Raw genomic sequence first — 20,114 nt, forward strand, 5'->3', positions numbered from 1 at the left:
AGCTCAAGTTCACGAAAGCGTTCTAGGAAATATAAATTTGTTGCTTGCATCGTATGCAATGTGCGGGTAACAACCACTCATATTGAAGATCACATGCGAATACACACAGGAAAGAAACCTTATCAGTGTGATTTTTACTATATCTAGACAGTTTCATTCTTCACCATCCTTGAAAGCACACAGACGAACATGCACTCGTGAGAAGTCTCATCAGTGTTCACATTCTGGTAAAGAATTCACTGACCGCAGCGAACTTTCAACTCGCATGCAAATCCACAGAAGAAAGAAAACGTACAAGTGTGAGCATTGCGATAAACAGTTTTCCAATCTAAGCCACTTGGTATGTCACAAAAGGGTACACACAGGGGAGAGGCCTTTCAAGTGTTCACAATGCGGCAAAGGATTCACTCAATCTTCGCATCTCACTAGACATTCCAAGATTCATGCACAACAAACCCTTTAACAAGTATGTTTTTAAACTTGTGCTCCATTTTTACGGTCACCTTCAAGTCAAAAGATTATTCTAAATACATCGTTACGCTTGATATAAAGCTGAATGCAAGAATAAAATTGTATTTGCCTAATCACTAGTTGTCATCCCCGCTCGGCTACATCCTAGGCAGTCACCTGCTGTAGTTATATCCATGAAATCAATTATAAAAAAGTCGTTGGTTTGATTCCACGTATTATTTAGATACATTGACCTTTCCACAAGAACGGGGAAAGATCGCCATGAGCTGTCGATCGTTTGCATCAAATCATAGTATGAATACTAAGTTAGTATGTTTCCAAATCTATGATCTTTATGTTTGAACTCAATTTTTCTTGATGCTAAGTTTTGAGATGATCGGATTTTGACAACATTTTTTAATTGTATTAGTTTACATGAAACAGATCGATGCTGATAGATCATTAAAATTCCAAAGCAAAACGTTTTATGCATTTTCTTATCAATGCTTATTGTCCTGAATAAAGAGTTGATACTGTATTGTTTTTCGTTTTCTTTCCCGTAGTTGTAACACGTGTTTTGTTTTTTCTTAAATGTTAATTAAAGTATTGAGTACTCCATCATGTCGTTTCGTAATTTTCGTAATTTTTTGTCTTGTAGTTTTCAATTCGTTGTGTAAAAAAGCCTGGAGACTTGAAAGATTTCATTAAAGTTAGTCATTGATGCTTTGCAAGATGAAAAGGGTTTGTAAATATTTCGAACTTTTGTTCATAGCATAATGTAATATTGTGAGATCTAGAGAAATTTCCAGCAAAAAGTGCTATTTGTGTGTTTTCTTTGCAATACTTGGTTTCCTCGATGAAGAGTTGATTCTATGTAATTTTCATTTTATTGCAAGTAATAGTGAGTCTTATGTTTAGAGTTGTGTTTTGGTAATATTAATTAACTTAGGTGCTTCGTCATGTCTGTCAGTCAACATATCCAACAACAATTCCCCGATGAATCAAAGGATGACAGAATCCTCGAAGCATTGGCGCAGTTTCGCCATGATGTCATGAAAGAGATCTTTCAAATCAAAGAAGCTCTGAAAGAATCCTTGATCTGTAGATCGGAGTCGCAGTGTCATGTTGATCATCTAAAGACATCGATGTTTAATGGCGATGAAACTGAGAATGATACTGATTTCCAAGGAGTAAGGTCAATGGTTGATCAAAACATACATGAACAGAGCTTGAAAGATTTTCTTGATGAACAAAGTGATTCTTCGAAGCTTGAATCACTAGAACCCGTGCGTGGTCTTTCAATGGACATTTCAGATTTAGCATCTCATTGTGATGAAACAAAGTTGCCTCTTGTCTCGAAATGTACTACAGACACTGGAACAAACGACTCTCAGCACTTTGTGGAAACTAATTCACAATCAGATCCGCCTCCGAATTTTTCTCCATCCAGGATTGAAGTGATTCAAGTATCTGAATGTGATGTCATATCCGAAACGTCACCATCGCATCAGATGGTTGTCAACACTAAATCTACAGCTAATATTTCTGCTCAAGACAACCACATTGAACCTTGTGCTGTCGTCTCCACCTTAACAAAGCCTGAGTATGCTATAGATTTTGTTAAAGAGGAAGTTTGTTCAAACGATGTTTGTTCGTCTCAATGTCAATCTGCTCGTGTTCGCACATCAGAACCAAGTTATAGATCCAGTTCAAACACTACGACAACTACCAATGTTGAAATCGACAACACCTTGACCTCTATTAATGTAACATCAAGCTCAAGTCCGCCAAAGCGTCCCAAGAAATATGAATTTGTTGCTTGCAATATATGCAGTATGCGAGTAACAATCATTCATATTGAAGATCACATGCGGATACACACAGGAGAGAAACCGTTTCAATGCACGTGTTGCGATAGACAGTTTGAATGTTCACCATCCTTTATAGAACACAGAAAAACATGCACCGATGAGAAGTCTCATCAGTGTCCACATTGTGGTAAAGAATTCACTAACCTTAGACAATTTACAGACCACATTCGAATCCACACAAGAAAGAAAACGCACAAATGTGAGTATTGTAATAAATGGTTTTCCCATTCGAGCGATTTGAAGACACACAAAAGGGTACACACAGGGGAGAGGCCATTCAAGTGTTCCAAATGCGGCAAAGGATTTACTCAAACTGGGGCACTAAACAGACATTCCAAGACTCATGTACTATCGAGTGAATAACAGGTATTGTGGTCAAATTTATGTTGGTAATATTTGTCAACTTTTGCTTCGAAAGTATCTTTTCACAAGTTTTTTTTATCGTTATATCAAAAATATCTTCAACCAATAAATCATAGAATAAGCTGCAACTATTTGGTACTCGCCCCTACTAGCGGATTATTAGCCCCCACTAATAATGCTGCGCTCATTTCAAATGGAAACTTTTGTGTGCTTTGTTTGCTTGTAACATTTGGGCAACAAATTTATGGTAAATATGTTTTTGTTCGTTTTGATTTTTGGTGTCCCTGTTTGTTGTTTAGGACTCTGAGTTTAAAAATGGCCCAAATGTTTAGCTGCAGACTAAAATCACAGACAGTAATCCTATTTTTGATTTTCTTACTTTTTAAACTGACGAATTTTTCAACTGTGAATCTGATTCCGTTCCAAAAGTAAACCATTTTTTTTAAATTGGAAACTGATTACACGCTTTGATTAGACCAGAACCGTTGCAACACACAAAAGGCCGCAATTTTCGTCACATTGTGGCCTTTCTCAACACTTTTAAAGGATGATCATATCCAGTGGCGGCTGGTGGTGTTTGTGAGCAGTGGGGCTGCAATAAATAATCCACGGGCGAAGCCCGTCGCTGAGTTCGCCGAAGTCGAACGATACTGTGGGGGGTCTGAGGGTCCCCCCCAGAAAAATTACATTAAATTTGGAGCGTTCTGAGCATGTTTTTACCCGAAATTTTGAAAAAATGCATTCAAACTTTGTTAAAAAGTTGATATATTCCTAAGCTATAGTTTGAAAGAACTGACAGTAGGCTTTGGAGACAAACTTTACTAGTATTGAGCTTAGTCTTGACTAACCTAGCCTTTGCACATGAGGTTCAAGTGATTTTGAGATGCCCTTGGCTGGACTAGTACTTCCTATAACCCGTTGAAAACCCTCTACAGCTAATACGTCTACATTCATGGCTCATCGCTACTCTGCGAAATAAAAACATCTGTAAAGTTATTCGATTAGGTGGGGCTGTTTTCTATGCAGCCCCAACAGACTCAAAAATTGCTGTAAAATACCGAAAGAGGTGGAGCTTCAAGGATAATTTTTAGCCAATCAGAGCGTTTGAAATCCAGAATCTCGCGCTGCAAAGCAGTTTGCCCAAAATCGGTGTTGCCAAACGAAATTTTAATATTTTAATTTTCGATCCGCAATTCTTAAGTGAAAAAAGTAACCGGCTCGGACAAACACAGAGGAAAACATATTTTCCCTCTTCTCTTTCTTTCAGGTAGGGCTGCAGCTCTGCACCCGCATGGCACGAGCCGCCACTGATCAATGATCATATCCATTAACAATTAACATGTTGTATTTTATTACGTTTTGATGCTTCAACTGAGTCAAGCAAGGGAAGATCAAACGCTGGAAAATACCACAACGGCATTTGCAATCTCCACTACATAGATCAGTGATTCTCAAACTGTGTGCTGCTGCACACTAGTGTGCCGCCACAGATTCTCAAGTGTGCCGCAAATCTTTTTGAAATTTTGGAAAAGAACTGTATAAATATTTAAAATAAGCCATTCAGACAAGCATGCGACTTAAAAGCGCTTTAACTCCTTCAATAGATGATAAATAAGCACATGTGACGATGAAACCAATTATGGCATTGCCGATACAGCAGGGTAATTGCCACGTCACTATTGGGCTGCTATGTTAGCTATTGCTTTTCCTAACATTACTTCCCACCATTTGGAAGCAATGAATCAAGCAATCTTTCTGCAGAAGAAGAACAGCTCATTAATTTACGAAACGACCCATTTTTTCAAACGCTGTTTCCACAAAAAAAACTTGGATGCGTTTTGGCTGTTTGCTTCCAAATTCTATTTCATGATTCGTGTAAAAGCAATCAAAATTATATTGCCAAAATTACATCTTCATGGCTATGTGAACATGGCTTTTCATGTTTTGACTGAAATTAAAAGCTGTAAACGAGAGAGACTGCTTGAAATTGACGATGAAATTCGGGTATATGTTTGTCAACAATGCAACTTCGTTTCAGTCGAAGCTTATATTGGTATAAACAAGCACATCCATCGCATTGACACGTGAAAATAATTTTTTTTAAAGCAACTTTTCTTCTTTTGTAAGTGTGTCGCGTGCGTTTTATATTTTTTCTAATGTGCCACAAGCTGAAAAAGTTTGAGAACCACTGACATAGATAGTGTAGATTGCCTGTGACGTCACAAAAGTTGCTTCATTGCTGGTTATGCTTAAATAATGGTTGTTCTTCCAATTAAGAAATATGTTTCTCCATTCCTAGAAATATGACATTCCTGTCCTCAAGATCCCTGTTTTGTCAATTATGATGCAGTTTGCTCATACTTCCCTTCTAATCGAGACCTTCATATGAATCACGAAACAAATGTCAATTTCCCAGTTATTTCACGTGGTATGAAAGGAAATAATGTTGACATTCAATTTATTCACAATCATGTATTAACATTCAGGTTACGAAGAAATGTTCAAAGACATCATTTTGTATACTGGGAACTTTAAAAGTACGAAAATCTGGTTCGGAACTTTTTCTTAAATGATTGCAGAAGTTGTCAGGTATCTTCAGTGGTCGTCATCAGTTCCATTGGTTTGCTTTGTAACCGAGTGGTTAGAACTCCAGTTTAACTTTTGAAAGTGCAGCGGTTCGACACCGCTTGAGAACATGTGGCTGTGTCGTTGGCAAGACACTTAAAGGTACACACGAAGATTGGCTTCTTTTTCTTTTTGTTCATTTAATATAAATCTTCAATCACAGGGTGTAAGTCTGAATACAACAAAAAGTTGACAGTTGACAAGCTTCATCAAATCTCTTGTTAAATGTCCAGGTGTCAACTGGACTTTAATGATTTCAGTCATGCCATTTCCTCAATGTTGTTTATTATCGCTGCAAATTTATGGAAATTGTGTGATTATGGGAATTATTCTTTACTGTGATATGTATTGAATCATGGCGGCCATGTCAACATCATCATCATCGTACTGAGGGTTGGATAAAATGCACCCTTGTTCTCGACCATATGCTATTTGTACTGTATTTTCATAACATAATTTTGTCCATTTATTCAGGTTTGATGTCCAAATCATTCTTGGTCTGTCTTTGTTCCTTTAACGTTTATCTTACCTTCTATTAATGATCTTTGTAACGAGTTTTGCCTTACTGTGTGTCCGAAATACTTGAATTTCCTTCTTTTGACTATTTGTAAAAGAATTTTGCTTGAATTGAATTTGGATAAAACTTCATCGTTAGTGATCTTTTGTTTCCATGAAATTTTTAACATTTGCCTGTATGACCAGAGCTCGAAGTCGAAGGCATCGATTCGTATTTCCATTTTTTGTGACACTGTCCAAGTTTCAGAGTTGTATAAAAGGGTTGACCAGATATAGCATTTTAATATCCTTTGACGAATTGATAAATTTAAATTTTGATTGATTAAAACATTCAAAGATTGAAACATTCATGTTAACGTGCAACTTAAAATTTGACTGAAGGCCGATAATCTGTATAAGTTGACAATTTGAGTACTCAGTACATATAGTCTTTGTGTATATTTTTGGTGACTTTGAGTTTCTTTGTACTATTGTTACCATCCAAATAACGGACCAGATTTTGGCACTTGTGCTGGAAATTCAAAAAGCGTCTGGCAACACTAGAACAATGAGAAAGATTTGTCATTTTCTGAACGTAAACTTAGGAGTTTTGCAGCGATTTCAGTCATCACATTTTGGCAATTTGGATTCTCAAAATTATCATTTCAAACAAATATAAAGTAAATGTTGCTTTGAGGTTAAAATCGAAATTACATCGGCCTTCAGTCAGGCCTCCAGTTTGCACGTTGTCAAGGTCTGTGTGTATAGATCAGTGGTTCCCAACCTTTTTGACCTTGCGGCACCCTATCAAAGAGATAAATAGTTTGCGGCACCCTGGCAAAACTGGATCAATTTTATGAGGTTTCTGTATTTCAAATAACTGTATGAAATAACACAGAATGAGTTGTATTGTGCAGTATAGCGCGCGTAAATAAATATAGCCTAGTCTATTTATTCAAAAGTCAGTGGGAAATTTGGGCTTGACTTCTTGCACAAATTCCCTTAATATCTCGAGGCACATTCGACAAAGCCACTTGCATTTCTTCCTCGACTATAAGCAGTCGCTCTCGTTTTTTAGTTTTTATGTTCAATAATACGGAAAATCTACTCTCACATAGGAATGACGTGGAAAACTGCAGCAAAAGCTCAATAGCTTTCTTTCCAATGCAAGGATATGCATTTTGAATTTTTATCCAGAACTCGTCGAGAGGCATCTGGGCATCTGCTTGTACATAAGCTTAAAATTTCCATTGTTACGAATGTCAATTAATTCTTCTTCTTCTTTAAGATTCAAAGCAATATGAGAGTCCAGTAAAAATAGTTTTCTTACTCATGAGTAATTTTCCGTGGACAAGCTGGGAAAATACATCTCAGTTTTTTCTTGCAATGATTTTAGGTGCTGAGTTATTAATGAGACAACTTCTTTGTTCTTGATTTCAGGGAAATGTGAAACCATGTCAAAGTTTCCGTTCTCCACTTTTAAGGACCACATTTGCAGTTTTTCTCTCAGTGCTTTCATTTTATCGGTTGAAGTTAAGAGAGTGTCATTTTGCCCTCCATTTTGGCATTCACGTTATTTAAATGGTCGAAGATATCTACTAAATACGCTAATTTGGAGACCCAATTGTGCGCCCTGAAACGCAAAATAAAATCATGAAACCTGGCAATAATGATGCGTTTCAAATGTTTTTATGGAAGAAACAGCAACGAGTCAAAATCTCTTTCACGCTGTTTTTCCTAGCTGAGAAAACACAGGCTTATCGTGGATTATCTACTTATCGCCAGCGACTTCCCCACTAAGCGACTCTCCAGAAAAGAGCCGGGAATAACTGCGAGACGCAAAATTTAATACGCACTGAAACTCAGTTAGAAATAAATAAATTCCGCACTCAACAGGTTAAAGTTAAAATAAAGAATAGGCTGCAGTATTGCAATATCTCAATATCTCGCCGCACCCTTGAGCATTGCAATTGGCACCCCAGGGTGCCGCGGCACCCCGGTTGGGAACCACTGGTATAGATCGTTATGTATTGCTTATAGCGACTCATCTATAACGGCCTTGACAACGTGCAGACCTCAAATAATGTCTGGAGGCTGACGTAACAGATTTTGAACTCAAATGTGAAATTATAGTTTTGAGAATCTGAACTTTCTAAGTTTGATCAATTGTGGGATCACTCAATCTCAAATAATTGCAAAACTTCTAGTTTCATGTTAAAAATATGCTCATTTTTTCTTTTTGCTATTTTTTCCAGATGCTCTTTGCATTTTTAGCACAACTGCCAAAGTCTAGTCCATTATTTGTGTTGCTCAAAATCACACAAAATATACACAAAGACTATTTAACAACTGCTATTCAAACTTGAAGCTTGCATGTTGGCGTGGCCTGTGTATATAAACCCTCATGAATCATGTTACCGATTTGACGCAAGTTGCGAGTTTTAGTTACGTAAACAAACACATAACTTAACCATTACTACTGTACACAATGTACCAATGGTAGTACAAATAATAATCTTTACAATACAATTTTGAGCAACTTCCAAGGATTCAGTAAATCTTATCCAGTCTGGCAAAGAGTCAAACTAAGCATTTTTCAAACAATAAAACATTTAAACTTTTCTTTTTCATTGAATTTTGGACGTCTGCATGTATTTTCCATTCAAAAATGTGCAAAATCAGTTTGTTATTGTTTACTTACTCTGTGTGCGATTACTTCAGGAAGGCTATACCTTGATTCTTGAATGTTCAAGTTCTTGATAATGAATCGTACAAGGAACAATGTTGTCAGGGCATAGCATTGATTTCCAAAAGTAGACTTACCACATGTTTGCTTATTCTGCTTCATCTGTGTGACTTTCAATTTACTCGTTTAAGGATAACACTGCTGATTTCCGAATTTCATTTTATTGCAAGTAATTTTCACTACGATACTTTTTTATTGCCAGGGTATTTGTTTTCATGAAGTAGAAAATTTATTAAATGTTTTTTTATGTTCATGAGTTAACGCTCCAATCACCCCTGCCCGATGGAAATTCCCGAAGTCGTGCGTGACAACATAATCCTTGAAGCATTGGCGCAGTTTCGCAATGACGTCATGAAAGAAATCTACCAAATTAAGGAAGTTTTGAAGGAATCCTTGATCGGGAGATCTGATTCGCCATGCCAGTTTGATGCTGAAAAGTCATTGCTAGCAAAATGCAGCGATTCTAAAGGTCAAAGCGATTATGGAGAAATGAGACACATCGATAACCAGAACTCTGATACACAGAGCTTGAAACACGTTCTCAGTGACGAAGATATTTCTTTGAAGAAACAATTTGCAAAACTCATCCCTGGGCATTCATTGGACTTCTCCATTGGAAATGACTCTGATTATGACGAAACAAGCGCATCGTTCATTTGCCCTTCTGACTTTGGAACAAACCGGAATCAGGACTCTGCTCAAACAAAATCACAATCAAACAAAATGTCAATATTTTCTCAAGCTACAACAGAAAGCATTCCACCCACTGATGATGACATGGTTTCGAAGACGTCTCCATCTTGTAAAGAAATTTACGTAAGATCAATTGCGAGTAGTTCCACCCAACACGACGACTTCGAGTCCGGTATTGTTGCTAGAACTAACCTTGGAGGAGGGAACAATTTCGTTAAAGAGGAACTTTGTACTGCTTCATCAAACGAACCCTGTCCGTTTCAATTTCAATCTGCTGCCACTTTTACAATTGGACAAAGGGATCCATTTAGAGTGGGCTCTTTAGATGTCTTGACCCCAAATGATGTAACGTCGAGATCAGGCACCTCAAAGCATCACAGCAAATATAAACTTGTAACTTGCAACATCTGCGACAAGCAAGTGATAAACACCAACTTTACTGTCCACATGCGAACACACACAGGAGAGAAACCTTACAAGTGTGAGTATTGTGATAAACAGTTTTCCTCTTCGTCTTCAATGACAGTCCACAGAAGGACCCACACTGGTGAGAAGCCATACCAGTGCTCACAATGTGGAAAAAGATTCTCTCAAATCTCAAGCCTTAAAGTGCATTCCAAGACTCACATATCACGAAGTGAACTTCCACATAAGGTATGGGCCTAATCTAAAGTAGAGGCATTTTCTGAGTCACGTTTTCATAGCACAACCTTCAAATGCACTTACAACGTTCCATTGCGTTGCTCAGAGTAATTGAAACCACTTTGAGTAAGCCGTTTGTGTCCAAAATTGAGACTTGATAGATTTGCTTGTACTGAACATGAGAAGATGTGGTAGATTAAAATAATAAGCATTCAATTTGTGTGTTCACTTTTGTTCAAGTCATGAAGCGCTTTGTTAGAAGTATCTGAAATTCAAGCAGCATATAACATTCACAATCAACATTGATGAAAAGAGCAAAAATGCTTGCCTCACTGCTGAGAAGAGCAAATGGCACTTCAAGGTGCAGCATTGCCCTGGTTAGGTAGTGTTGCGTTGTGTGGTGTAGCATGTTGATGCTCTTGCTGTCATTTCTTTGAACGTATTTTTAATGTTTAAATAAAAATTCATTGTTTAGAGTATTGTCCCTTCATACCAGATGGAAGAAGACAGAACGTTGCAAAACATCACAACTGCAGATTTGGTGTCCGCTTCAACAACACATTGCCTGCAAACAGACAGAACTTGTGCAGACACCATTCATGCCACCAACGCTGGAGGAGATAGCACTGTAACTCTTGATGACGTAACACCAAGGTTAGGTTGGTTGAAATACAGCAGATATAAATTCATCACTTGCAATATATGCAGCAAGCAAATGATCAGCAGCAACTTTAAAGTCCACATGCGAACACACACAGGAGAGAAACCTTACAAGTGTGAGTGTTGTGACAAACAGTTTTCTTCTTCGCCTTCAATGACAGTCCACATGCGAACACACACAGGAGAGAAACCTTACAAGTGTGAGTATTGTGATAAACAGTTTGCTTCTTCGCCTTCAATGACATTCCACAGAAGGACCCACACTGGTGAGAAGCCATACCAGTGCTCACAATGTGGAAAAAGATTCTCTCAAATCTCAAACCTCAAAGGACATTCCAAAATTCACAAATCACGAGATGAATATTAACTTGGTATGTTGCCAAATCTATGATCTTTATGTTTGAACGCAATTTTCGAAACTGAGCTATTGCTTGGTTAATCTAATCAAAGAATAAAGAGCCCAAAATGTAGATACTAAACTCATGTTCAGCAAACAAACATTTCGAAAACTATACTGTCTTCATCTTCTGTGCTATAAATGTAAGCAATGCTATAAGCGTTAGGCATATCGGATTGTTACGTCATCGTTATCATTGTCTTAGTTGTACCAAATCCTAATGACATCACATGTTTAAGTTCAGATCTTTTGATCTATTGTGAGATCACTGGATCGCAAATAATTGCAAAACTTCTAGTGTCATGTTAAAAAAATGCTCATTTTTCTATTTTGTTCTATTTTTACCAGATGCTCATTGCATTTTTAGCACAACTGCCAAAGTCTAGTCCATTATTTGTGTTGCTCAAAATCACACAGAATAGTATACACAAAGACTATATTTAACAACTGCTGTTCAAACTTGAAGCTTGCAAGTTGGCATGGCCTGTGTGTATCAACCCTCGTGAAATCGTGTTACCCATTTGTAAGTTGCGAGTTTAGTTGTGTACGTAAACAATGACATAACCTAACCAATGACCATTGCTACTGTACCAATGGTGGTACAAATAATAAACTTTACAATACAAGTTTGAGCAACTTCGAGGGATTCAGTAATTCTTATCCAGTTTCACAAAGAGTCAAACTAAGCATTTTTTAAACAATAAAAACATTTAAAGTTTTCTTTTTTATTGAATTTTGGACGTCTGCATGTATTTTCCATTCAACATTACTCTGTGTGCGATTACTTCAGGAAGGCTATACCTAGATTCTTGAATGCTCAAGTTGACCAAGGAGCAATGGTGCCAAGGTTTTGCTGCTTTGCACTTGTAATTCAGATTTCGTCTGTGAAGCATTGATTTCGAAAAGTAGACTTACCACATTTTGCTTATTCTGCTTCATCTGTGTGACTTTCAATTTACTCCTTTAAGGATAACACTGCTGATTTTCGACTTCCGTTTTATTGCAAGTAATTTTGACTATTTTCTTTTTTATATCAAAGGTTTTTATTTTCATAAAGTAGGAAATTTATTAAATGTTTTTTGTGTTCATGAGTTAACGCTCTAATCACCCCTGCCCAATGGAAATTCCCGAAGACGTGCATGACAACATAATCCTTGAAGCATTAGCTCAGTTTCGCTATGACGTCATGAAAGAAATCTACCAAATTAAGGAAGTACTGAAAGAATCCTTGATCAGGAGATCTGATTCGCCACACCAGTTCGTTGCTGAAAAGTCATTGCTAGCTAAATGCAGTGATTCTAAAGGTCAAAGCGATTATGGAGAAATGAGACACATCGATAACCAGAACTCTGATACACAGAGCTCGAAACACATTCTCAGTGACGAAGATATTTCTTTGAAGAAACAATTTGCAAAACTCACCCCTGGGCATTCATTGGACTTCTCGATTGGAAATGAATCTGATTATGATGAAACAAGCTCATCGTTCATTTTCCCCTCTGACTTTGGAACAAACCGGAATCAGGACTCTGCTCAAACAAAATCACAATCAAATAAGATGCCAATATTTTCTCAAGCTGCAACAGAAAGCATTTCACGCACTGCTTGTGACGCAGTTTCAAAGACGTCACCATCTTTTAAGGAAATTAACGTAAGATCTATTGCAAGTAGTTCCACCCGGCACGACAACTTCGAGTCTGGTGTTGTTGCCTGCACTGCAACTAACCTTGGAAAATGGAACAATTTCGTTAAAGAGGAACTTTGTACTGCTTCATCAAACGAACCCAATTCGTTTCAATTTCAATCTGCTGCCAGACAGTTTCATTCTTCATTAATCCTGAAAGACCATAGAGGAATCTGCATTGATAAGAAGTCTCATCAGTGTCCACATTGTGGTAAAGAATTCACTTATCGCAAAAAACTTAAATATCACATTCGAATGCACACAAGAAAGAAAACTCACAAGTGTGAGTATTGCGATAAACGGTTTTCCCATTCGAGCTTTTTGAAGAGACACCGAAGGGTACACACAGGGGAGAGGCCATTCAGGTGTTCACAATGCGGCAAAGCATTTACTCAAACTGGGGCACTGAACAGACATTCCAAGACTCATGTACTATCGGGTCAATAACAGGTATGTGGTCAAATTTATGTTCGTGAAATTTTTCAACTTTTGGTTCAAAAGTATTTTTTCACAAGATTTTTATCGTTATATCATAAATATCTTCAAACGATAAATCATGGAACAAGCTCGAATTTTTTGATGCTAGCCCATACTAGCGAATTATTAGCCCCAACTAATAATGTTCATTGTTTTGAAAAAATGCTGCGCTCATTTCAAATGGAAACTTTTGAGTGCTTTGTTTGCTCATAACATTTGGGCAACAAATTTATGTTTTTGTTTGTTTTGATTTTTGATGTCCCTGTTTGTTGTTTAGGACTCTGAGGTTAAAAATGGCCCAAATTTTTAGCTGCATACTAAAATCACTGGCAGTAGTCCTATATTTGATTTTCTTATTTTTTAAACTGACGGATTTTTCAACTGTGAATCTGAGGTTGATGCAAATGTAAACAATTTTTTGCATTGGAAAGTGATTACACGCTTTGGTTACAACATCGGAACCGTTGCAACGCACTAAAGGCCGACACACAAATATCGTCACATTGTGGACTTTCTCAACACTTTTAAAGGATGATCATATCCATTGACATGTTGTATTTCATTACATTTTGATGCTTAAGGGAAGATCAAGCGCTGGAAAATACCACAACGGCAGATGCAATCTCCTCATTTTTGATATTGTACATTGCCTGTGACGTCACAAAAGTTGCTTCATTGCTGATTATGCTTAAATGATGGTTGTTCTTCCAATTAAGAAATGTGTTTCTCCTTTCCTAGAAATATAACATTCCTGTCCTCAAGATCCTTGTTTTGTAAATTATAATGCAATTTGCTCATACTTCCCTTCTAATCGAAACCTTCATAGGATTCACAAAACAAATGTCAATTTCCAAGTTATTTCACGTTATATGACACTGTCTGCTTTTGACATTGACATATTGACACTGTCTGCTTTGTAAAGCGCTGTAGAGCAACGCATTCTGCGATGGATACAGCGCTATATAAAAACTAACATTATTATTATTATTATTATTTATATGAAAGGAAATAATGTTCACGTTCAATTCATTCACAATCATGTATTAACATTCAGGTTACGAAGAAATGTTCAAAGACATCATTTTGCATTCTGGGGACTTTAGAAGTACGAAAATCTGGTTCGGAACTTTTTCTTAAATGATTGCAGAAGTTGTCAGGTATTTTCAGTGGTCGTCATCAGTGCCATTGGTTTGCTTTGTACCCGAGTGGTTAGAACTCCAGTTTAACTTTTGAAAGTGCAGCGGTTCGACACCGCTTAAGAACATGTGGCTGTGTCGTTGGCAAGACACTTAAAGGTACACACGAAGATTGGCTTCTTTTTCTTTTTGTTCATTTAATATAAATCTTCAATCACAGGGTGTAAGTCTGAATACAACAAAAAGTTGACAGTTGACAAGCTTCATCAAATCTCTTGTTAAATGTCCAGGTGTCAACTGGACTTTAATGATTTCAGTCATGCCATTTCCTCAATGTTGTTTATTATCGCTGCAAATTTATGGAAATTGTGTGATTATGAGAATTATTCTTTACTGTGATATGTATTGAATCATGGCGGCCATGTCAACATCATCATTATCGTACTGAGGGTTGGATACAATGCGCTATTGTTCTCGACCATATGCTGTTCGTACTGTATTTTCATAACTTAATTTTGTCCATTTATTCAGGTTTGATGTCCAAATCATTCTTGGTCTATCTTAGTTTCTTTTACCGTTTATCTTACCTTTAACAACAAACATTGAAAGTTTTCTTTTTCATTGAATTTTGGACGTCTGCATGTATTTTCCATTCAAAAATGTGCAAAATTAGTTTGTTATTGTTTACTTACTCTGTGTGCGATTACTTCAGGAAGGCTATACCTTGATTCTTGAATGTTCAAGTTCTTGATAATGAATCGTACAAGGAACAATGTTGTCAGGGCATAGCATTGATTTCCAAAAGTAGACTTACCACATTTTGCTTATTCTGCTCCATCTGTGTGACTTTCAATTTACTCGTTTAAGGATAACACTGCTGATTTTCGACTTCCGTTTTATTGCAAGTAATTTTGACTACTTTTATTTTTATATCAAAGGTTTTTATTTTCATAAAGTAGAAAATTTATTAAATGTTTTTTTATGTTCATGAGTTAACGCTCTAATCACCCCTGCCCGATGGAAATTCCCGAAGACGTGCGTGACAACATAATCCTTGAAGCATTAGCGCAGTTTCGCTATGACGTCATGAAAGAAATCTACCAAATTAAGGAAGTGCTGAAAGAATCCTTGATCAGGAGATCTGATTCGCCACACCAGTTCAATGCTGAAAAGTCATTGCTAGCTAAATGCAGCGATTCTAAAGGTCAAAGCGATTGTGGAGAAATAAGACACATCGATAACCAGAACTCTGATACACAGAGCTCGAAAAACGTTCACAGTGACGAAGATATTTCTTTGAAGAAACAATTTGCAAAACTCATCCCTGGGCATTCATTGGACTTCTCGATTGGAAATAACTCTGATTATGATGAAACAAACGCATCGTTTATTTGCCCTTCTAACTTTGGAACAAACCGGAATCAGGACTCTGCTCAAACAAAATCACAATCAAATAAGATGCCAATATTTTCTCAAGCTGCAACAGAAAGCATTTCATTCACTGATTGTGACGTAGTATCGAAGACGTCACCATCTTGTAAAGAAATTAACGTAAAATCTATTGGGAGTGGTTTCACCCGCCACGACGACTTTGAGTCCGGTGTTGTTGCCTGCACTGGAACTAACCTTGGAGAACGGAACAATTTCGTTAAAGAGGAACTTTGTACTGCTTCATCAAACGAACCCTATCCGTTTCAATTTCAATCTGCTGCCACTCTCAAAATTGAACACAGGGCTCCATGTAGAATGGGCTCTTTAGATGTCTTGGCTTCAAATGATGTAACATCGAGATCAGGCACCTCAAAACATCACAGCAAATATAAACTTGTAACTTGCAAAATATGCGACAAGCAAATGATAAACACCAACTTTAAAGTCCACATGCGAACACACACAGGAGAAAAACCTTACAAGTGTGAGTATTGTGATAAACAGTTTTCATCTTCGCCTTCAATGACATTCCACACAAGGACCCACACTGGGGAGAAGCCATACCAGTGCTCACAATGTGGAAAAAGATTCTCTCAAATCTCAAGCCTGAAAGTGCATTCCAAGACTCACATATCACGAAGTGACCTTCTACATAAGGTATGGGTCTTATCTAAAGTAGAGGCTTTTTTCTGACTCACGTTTTCATGGCACAACCTTCGAATGCACTTATACCTTTTTATTGTGTAGCTTAGAGAGATTGAAACCACTTTGAATAGACCGTTTGTGCCCAAAATGCCCAAAACTTAATAGATTTGCTTGTACTGAACATGAGAAAATATGATAGATTAAAATAAAAAGCATTCAATTTTTGTGTTCCCTTTTGTTCAAGTCACGAAGCGCTTTGTTAGAAATATCTCAAATTCAAGCAGCAAATAACATGCACAATCAACATTGATGAAAAAATCTAAAATGCTCGCCTCACTGCTGAGAAGAGCAAATGGCAATCCAAGGTGCAGCATCGCCCTGGTTGGGAAGCGTTGCGTTGTGTAGCATGGTGACACTCATGCTGTCATTCTTTTGAACGTACTTTTAATGTTGAAATAAAAATTCATTGTTTAGAATATTGTTCCATCATACCAGATGGAAGAAGACAGAACCTTGCAAAACACCACAACTGCAGATTTGGTGTCCGCTTCAACAACACATTGCCTGCAAACAGACAGAACTTGTGCAGACACCATTCATGTCACCAACGCTGCAGGAGATAGCACTGTAACTCATAATGACGTAACACCAAGGTTAGGTTGGCTGAAATACAGCAGATATAAATTCATCACTTGCAAAATATGCAGCAAGCAAATGATCAGCAGCAACTTTAAAGTCCACATGCGAACACACACAGGAGAAAAACCTTACAAGTGTGAGTATTGTGATAAACAATTTTCATCTTCGTCTTCAATGACATTACACAGAAGGACCCACACTGGTGAGAAGCCATACCAGTGTTCACAATGCGGAAAAAGATTTTCTCAAATCTCAAACCTGAAAGTGCATTCCAAGATCCACAAATCCCGAAATGAATATTAACTTGGTATGTTGCCAAATCTATGATCTTTATATGTGAACCCAATTTTTGATATTCACATTGGGATCATCAGAAGGTACTTATTCAAATAGAATTTTCTATTTAAATAAGTTCCTTCTAATGATCCTGTGTGATTTTTATGATCCATTTGTTCAAAACTTTTTGCAACTAAATTCAGTCACCAAGAGGAAATTTGCTCAAACGATGTTTCTTCGCCTCAATGTCCGTCTGCTCGTGTTGTGACATCAAAACAAATTCGCAGACTCCACGACAACCAGGAGTGTTGGAATCGACAACATCTTGATCTCTATTGACGTAACATCAAGCTCAAGTTCACCAAAGCGTTCCAGGAAATATGGATTTGTCACTTGCAATATATGCGATGCGCGAGTAACAATCACCAATATTGAAAATCTCATGCGAATTCACACAGGAGAAAAACTTCACATATGCAAGTATTGCAAATAGACAATTTCACTCTTCACTATCCTTGATAGCACACAGACGAACGTGCATTGATGAGAAGTCTCATCAGTGTGCTCATTGTGGTAAAGAATTCACTGACCACAGAAAACTTACAGCTCACATGCATGCAAATTCACAGAAGAAAGAAAACGCACAAGTGTGAGTATTGTGATAAACGGTTTTCCTGTCTAAGCCCAGGCCTCGAAATTCACGGCGGACACGACAGACATGTCTTTCGTCACAGCATGTGATGTCCGCGGGAAGTACCATCTAGATCGGTCCTATTTGTCCGCCGAGAAATAACACAGGAACTAGCGATACCAATCGTCATTGCATAGCGCAAACAATTGTTGCGAGAATATAATTTCCCGCGCATTGTAGCGCGCATGTAGAAAATGAGAATACTGTACCCCTTAGCTTCCATTCAAGGAGGAAAGCTTTCGATTTTTACGTTGCTTCAACATATGATGATATTGAATCAGCGTAACAAAGGTGAATTCTTCCTTAAGAATCGATGGGAGTACTGGTACTTCTACACTAATAAAGCGCAACTTAGTTCAAGTTTTACGTCATAATGTCTGACTTTGATCTCCGAGTGATATTGATAAGGCAAGGTTGGTTACAAAATTAGATTATACGTGTAGGCTATTACAGCAAGATGCAACAAAATTTGGTAAACTTTGGTAGGCCTATTTCAGTAAGAAAGAAAAGGCCCAGGAAAAATTCACTTTCGCTCACAGTCACATGACACGCAAAAATAAACCTAAAGAAAAAAGCCTAGTGAAACTTTGCACAGCAGAAAATAGTAGCGTTGGTGTAGAAGTTTTCCGACAAACAAAGAGCACTGTGACGCAAGAAGCCACGCGACCTCGTTTGATGGAAGTTAATCAGTTATCCGGCTTTGACTCTTCAAGCGCACATCGTTGGTCTGATGAAAGCCTTTCAGACTGACTTAACAAAGTTGAAATTTTACAAAGCCTTCTAAACCGTAGCTACAGTTCTTAAATGGCGAGGAATTATCAAGATAAAGTGATTAAGCATGACAATCGACATTAAAACTGGTGTGTCCGCCGAGATAGCTGCTCAGACCGCACACATTTGTCCGCCGTTAACAAAAACGAGTTTCGAGGCCTGTAAGCCACTTGACATTTCGCAGAAGAGTCATTCCATTATAATTCAACAAATGGTGAACACTACCACCTCTTAGATTTTCTTCATTTTTACATATTTAGTACATATTTTAGAATAATATTCATAACTGTTGGAATTTTTTTGATACCTTGTATCGTTTTCAAGTTATCGCGATTTAAAATTTCACATTTTTGCCACTAGTGGCGCCATTGTGCGTGGGAACATTTTGGGAAAATGCTCTAAAGTCACCATTTCTTGTCCAATTATGATGAACAAAGTGTCTATTCCCATGTTCTCATGGGTGAGGAATTCAATGATGCTATTAAAATATCAAAAAAACAATTGCTTGATATGAAAATCTTCATGTTAATTTTAAAAAGTTCCTCAAACTTTAAGGCCCCCCCACTCCCCCATGATTGCATAATTTTTTTTCTGATTGGCTCCATTTTGTAAAGTGATTGTTTAGTTACCAAGAAACGGAAAATCTTTCACTGAACTTTTCTCTAAGTGCTTTTTATCACATTGACTGTTAGCATACCCATTGAAAGCTAATGATTGTATTTAAGCTATTGTGAAGTTAAGGATAACAATTATGACTTCAAAGCCATTATGACTTCACAAAGACATAAAAATGATGTGGTTAACCTCAATTTAAAATAAACAATATCACACAACATCATAAAAATCAATTTATTAAAATATAGAGCTTTTGCCACACATGTGTGGCTTCTTCAGTATAATCTTATTCAAATAGAATTATATTTGAATATTTTCAATCGCTTCAATCTTATTCAAATAGAATTATATTTGAATATTTTCAATAGTTTCTATTTGAATAAGATTATACTGAAGAAGCCAAACTTGTGTGGCAAAAGCTCTATATTTTAATAAATTGATTTTTATGATGTGGGGTGATATTGTTTATTTTAAATTGAGGTTAACCACATCATTTTTATGTCTTTGTGAAGTCATAATGGCTCTGCTCTGAAGTCATAATCGTTATCCTTAACTTCACAATAGCTTAAATACAATTATTAGCTTGCAATGGGTATGCTAACAGTTAATGTGATAAAAGCACTTAGAGAAAAGTTCAGTGAAAGATTTTCCGTTTCTTGGTAACTAAACAATCACTTTACAAAATGGAGCCAATCAGAAAAAAAATTATGCAATCATGGGGGAGTGGGGGGGCCTTAAAGTTTGAGGAACTTTTTAAAATTAACATGAAGATTTTCATATCAAGCAATTGTTTTTTTGATATTTTAA

The 20,114-nt window shown here is 37.1% G+C and overlaps 1 protein-coding gene across 1 annotated transcript in view; it reads left to right on the forward strand.

The window, feature by feature from the left end:
* The window catches only part of LOC145783587 (uncharacterized), a 50,488-nt gene that overhangs the window by 23,977 nt on the left and 6,397 nt on the right, over window positions 1-20,114 (forward strand). The window contains exons 11-17 of the mRNA XM_082595482.1: window positions 148-297; window positions 1,400-2,520; window positions 8,813-9,870; window positions 10,640-10,893; window positions 12,890-13,053; window positions 16,131-16,327; window positions 16,790-17,261. Coding sequence (XP_082451608.1) covers window positions 148-297; window positions 1,400-2,520; window positions 8,813-9,870; window positions 10,640-10,893; window positions 12,890-13,053; window positions 16,131-16,327; window positions 16,790-17,257 — 3,412 coding nt within the window. The 3' untranslated portion in view covers window positions 17,258-17,261. The remainder of the gene's footprint in view (window positions 1-147; window positions 298-1,399; window positions 2,521-8,812; window positions 9,871-10,639; window positions 10,894-12,889; window positions 13,054-16,130; window positions 16,328-16,789; window positions 17,262-20,114) is intronic.

This window comes from Aplidium turbinatum, chromosome 14, assembly GCF_918807975.1.
Source record: "Aplidium turbinatum chromosome 14, kaAplTurb1.1, whole genome shotgun sequence".
Lineage (NCBI taxonomy): Eukaryota > Metazoa > Chordata > Ascidiacea > Aplousobranchia > Polyclinidae > Aplidium > Aplidium turbinatum.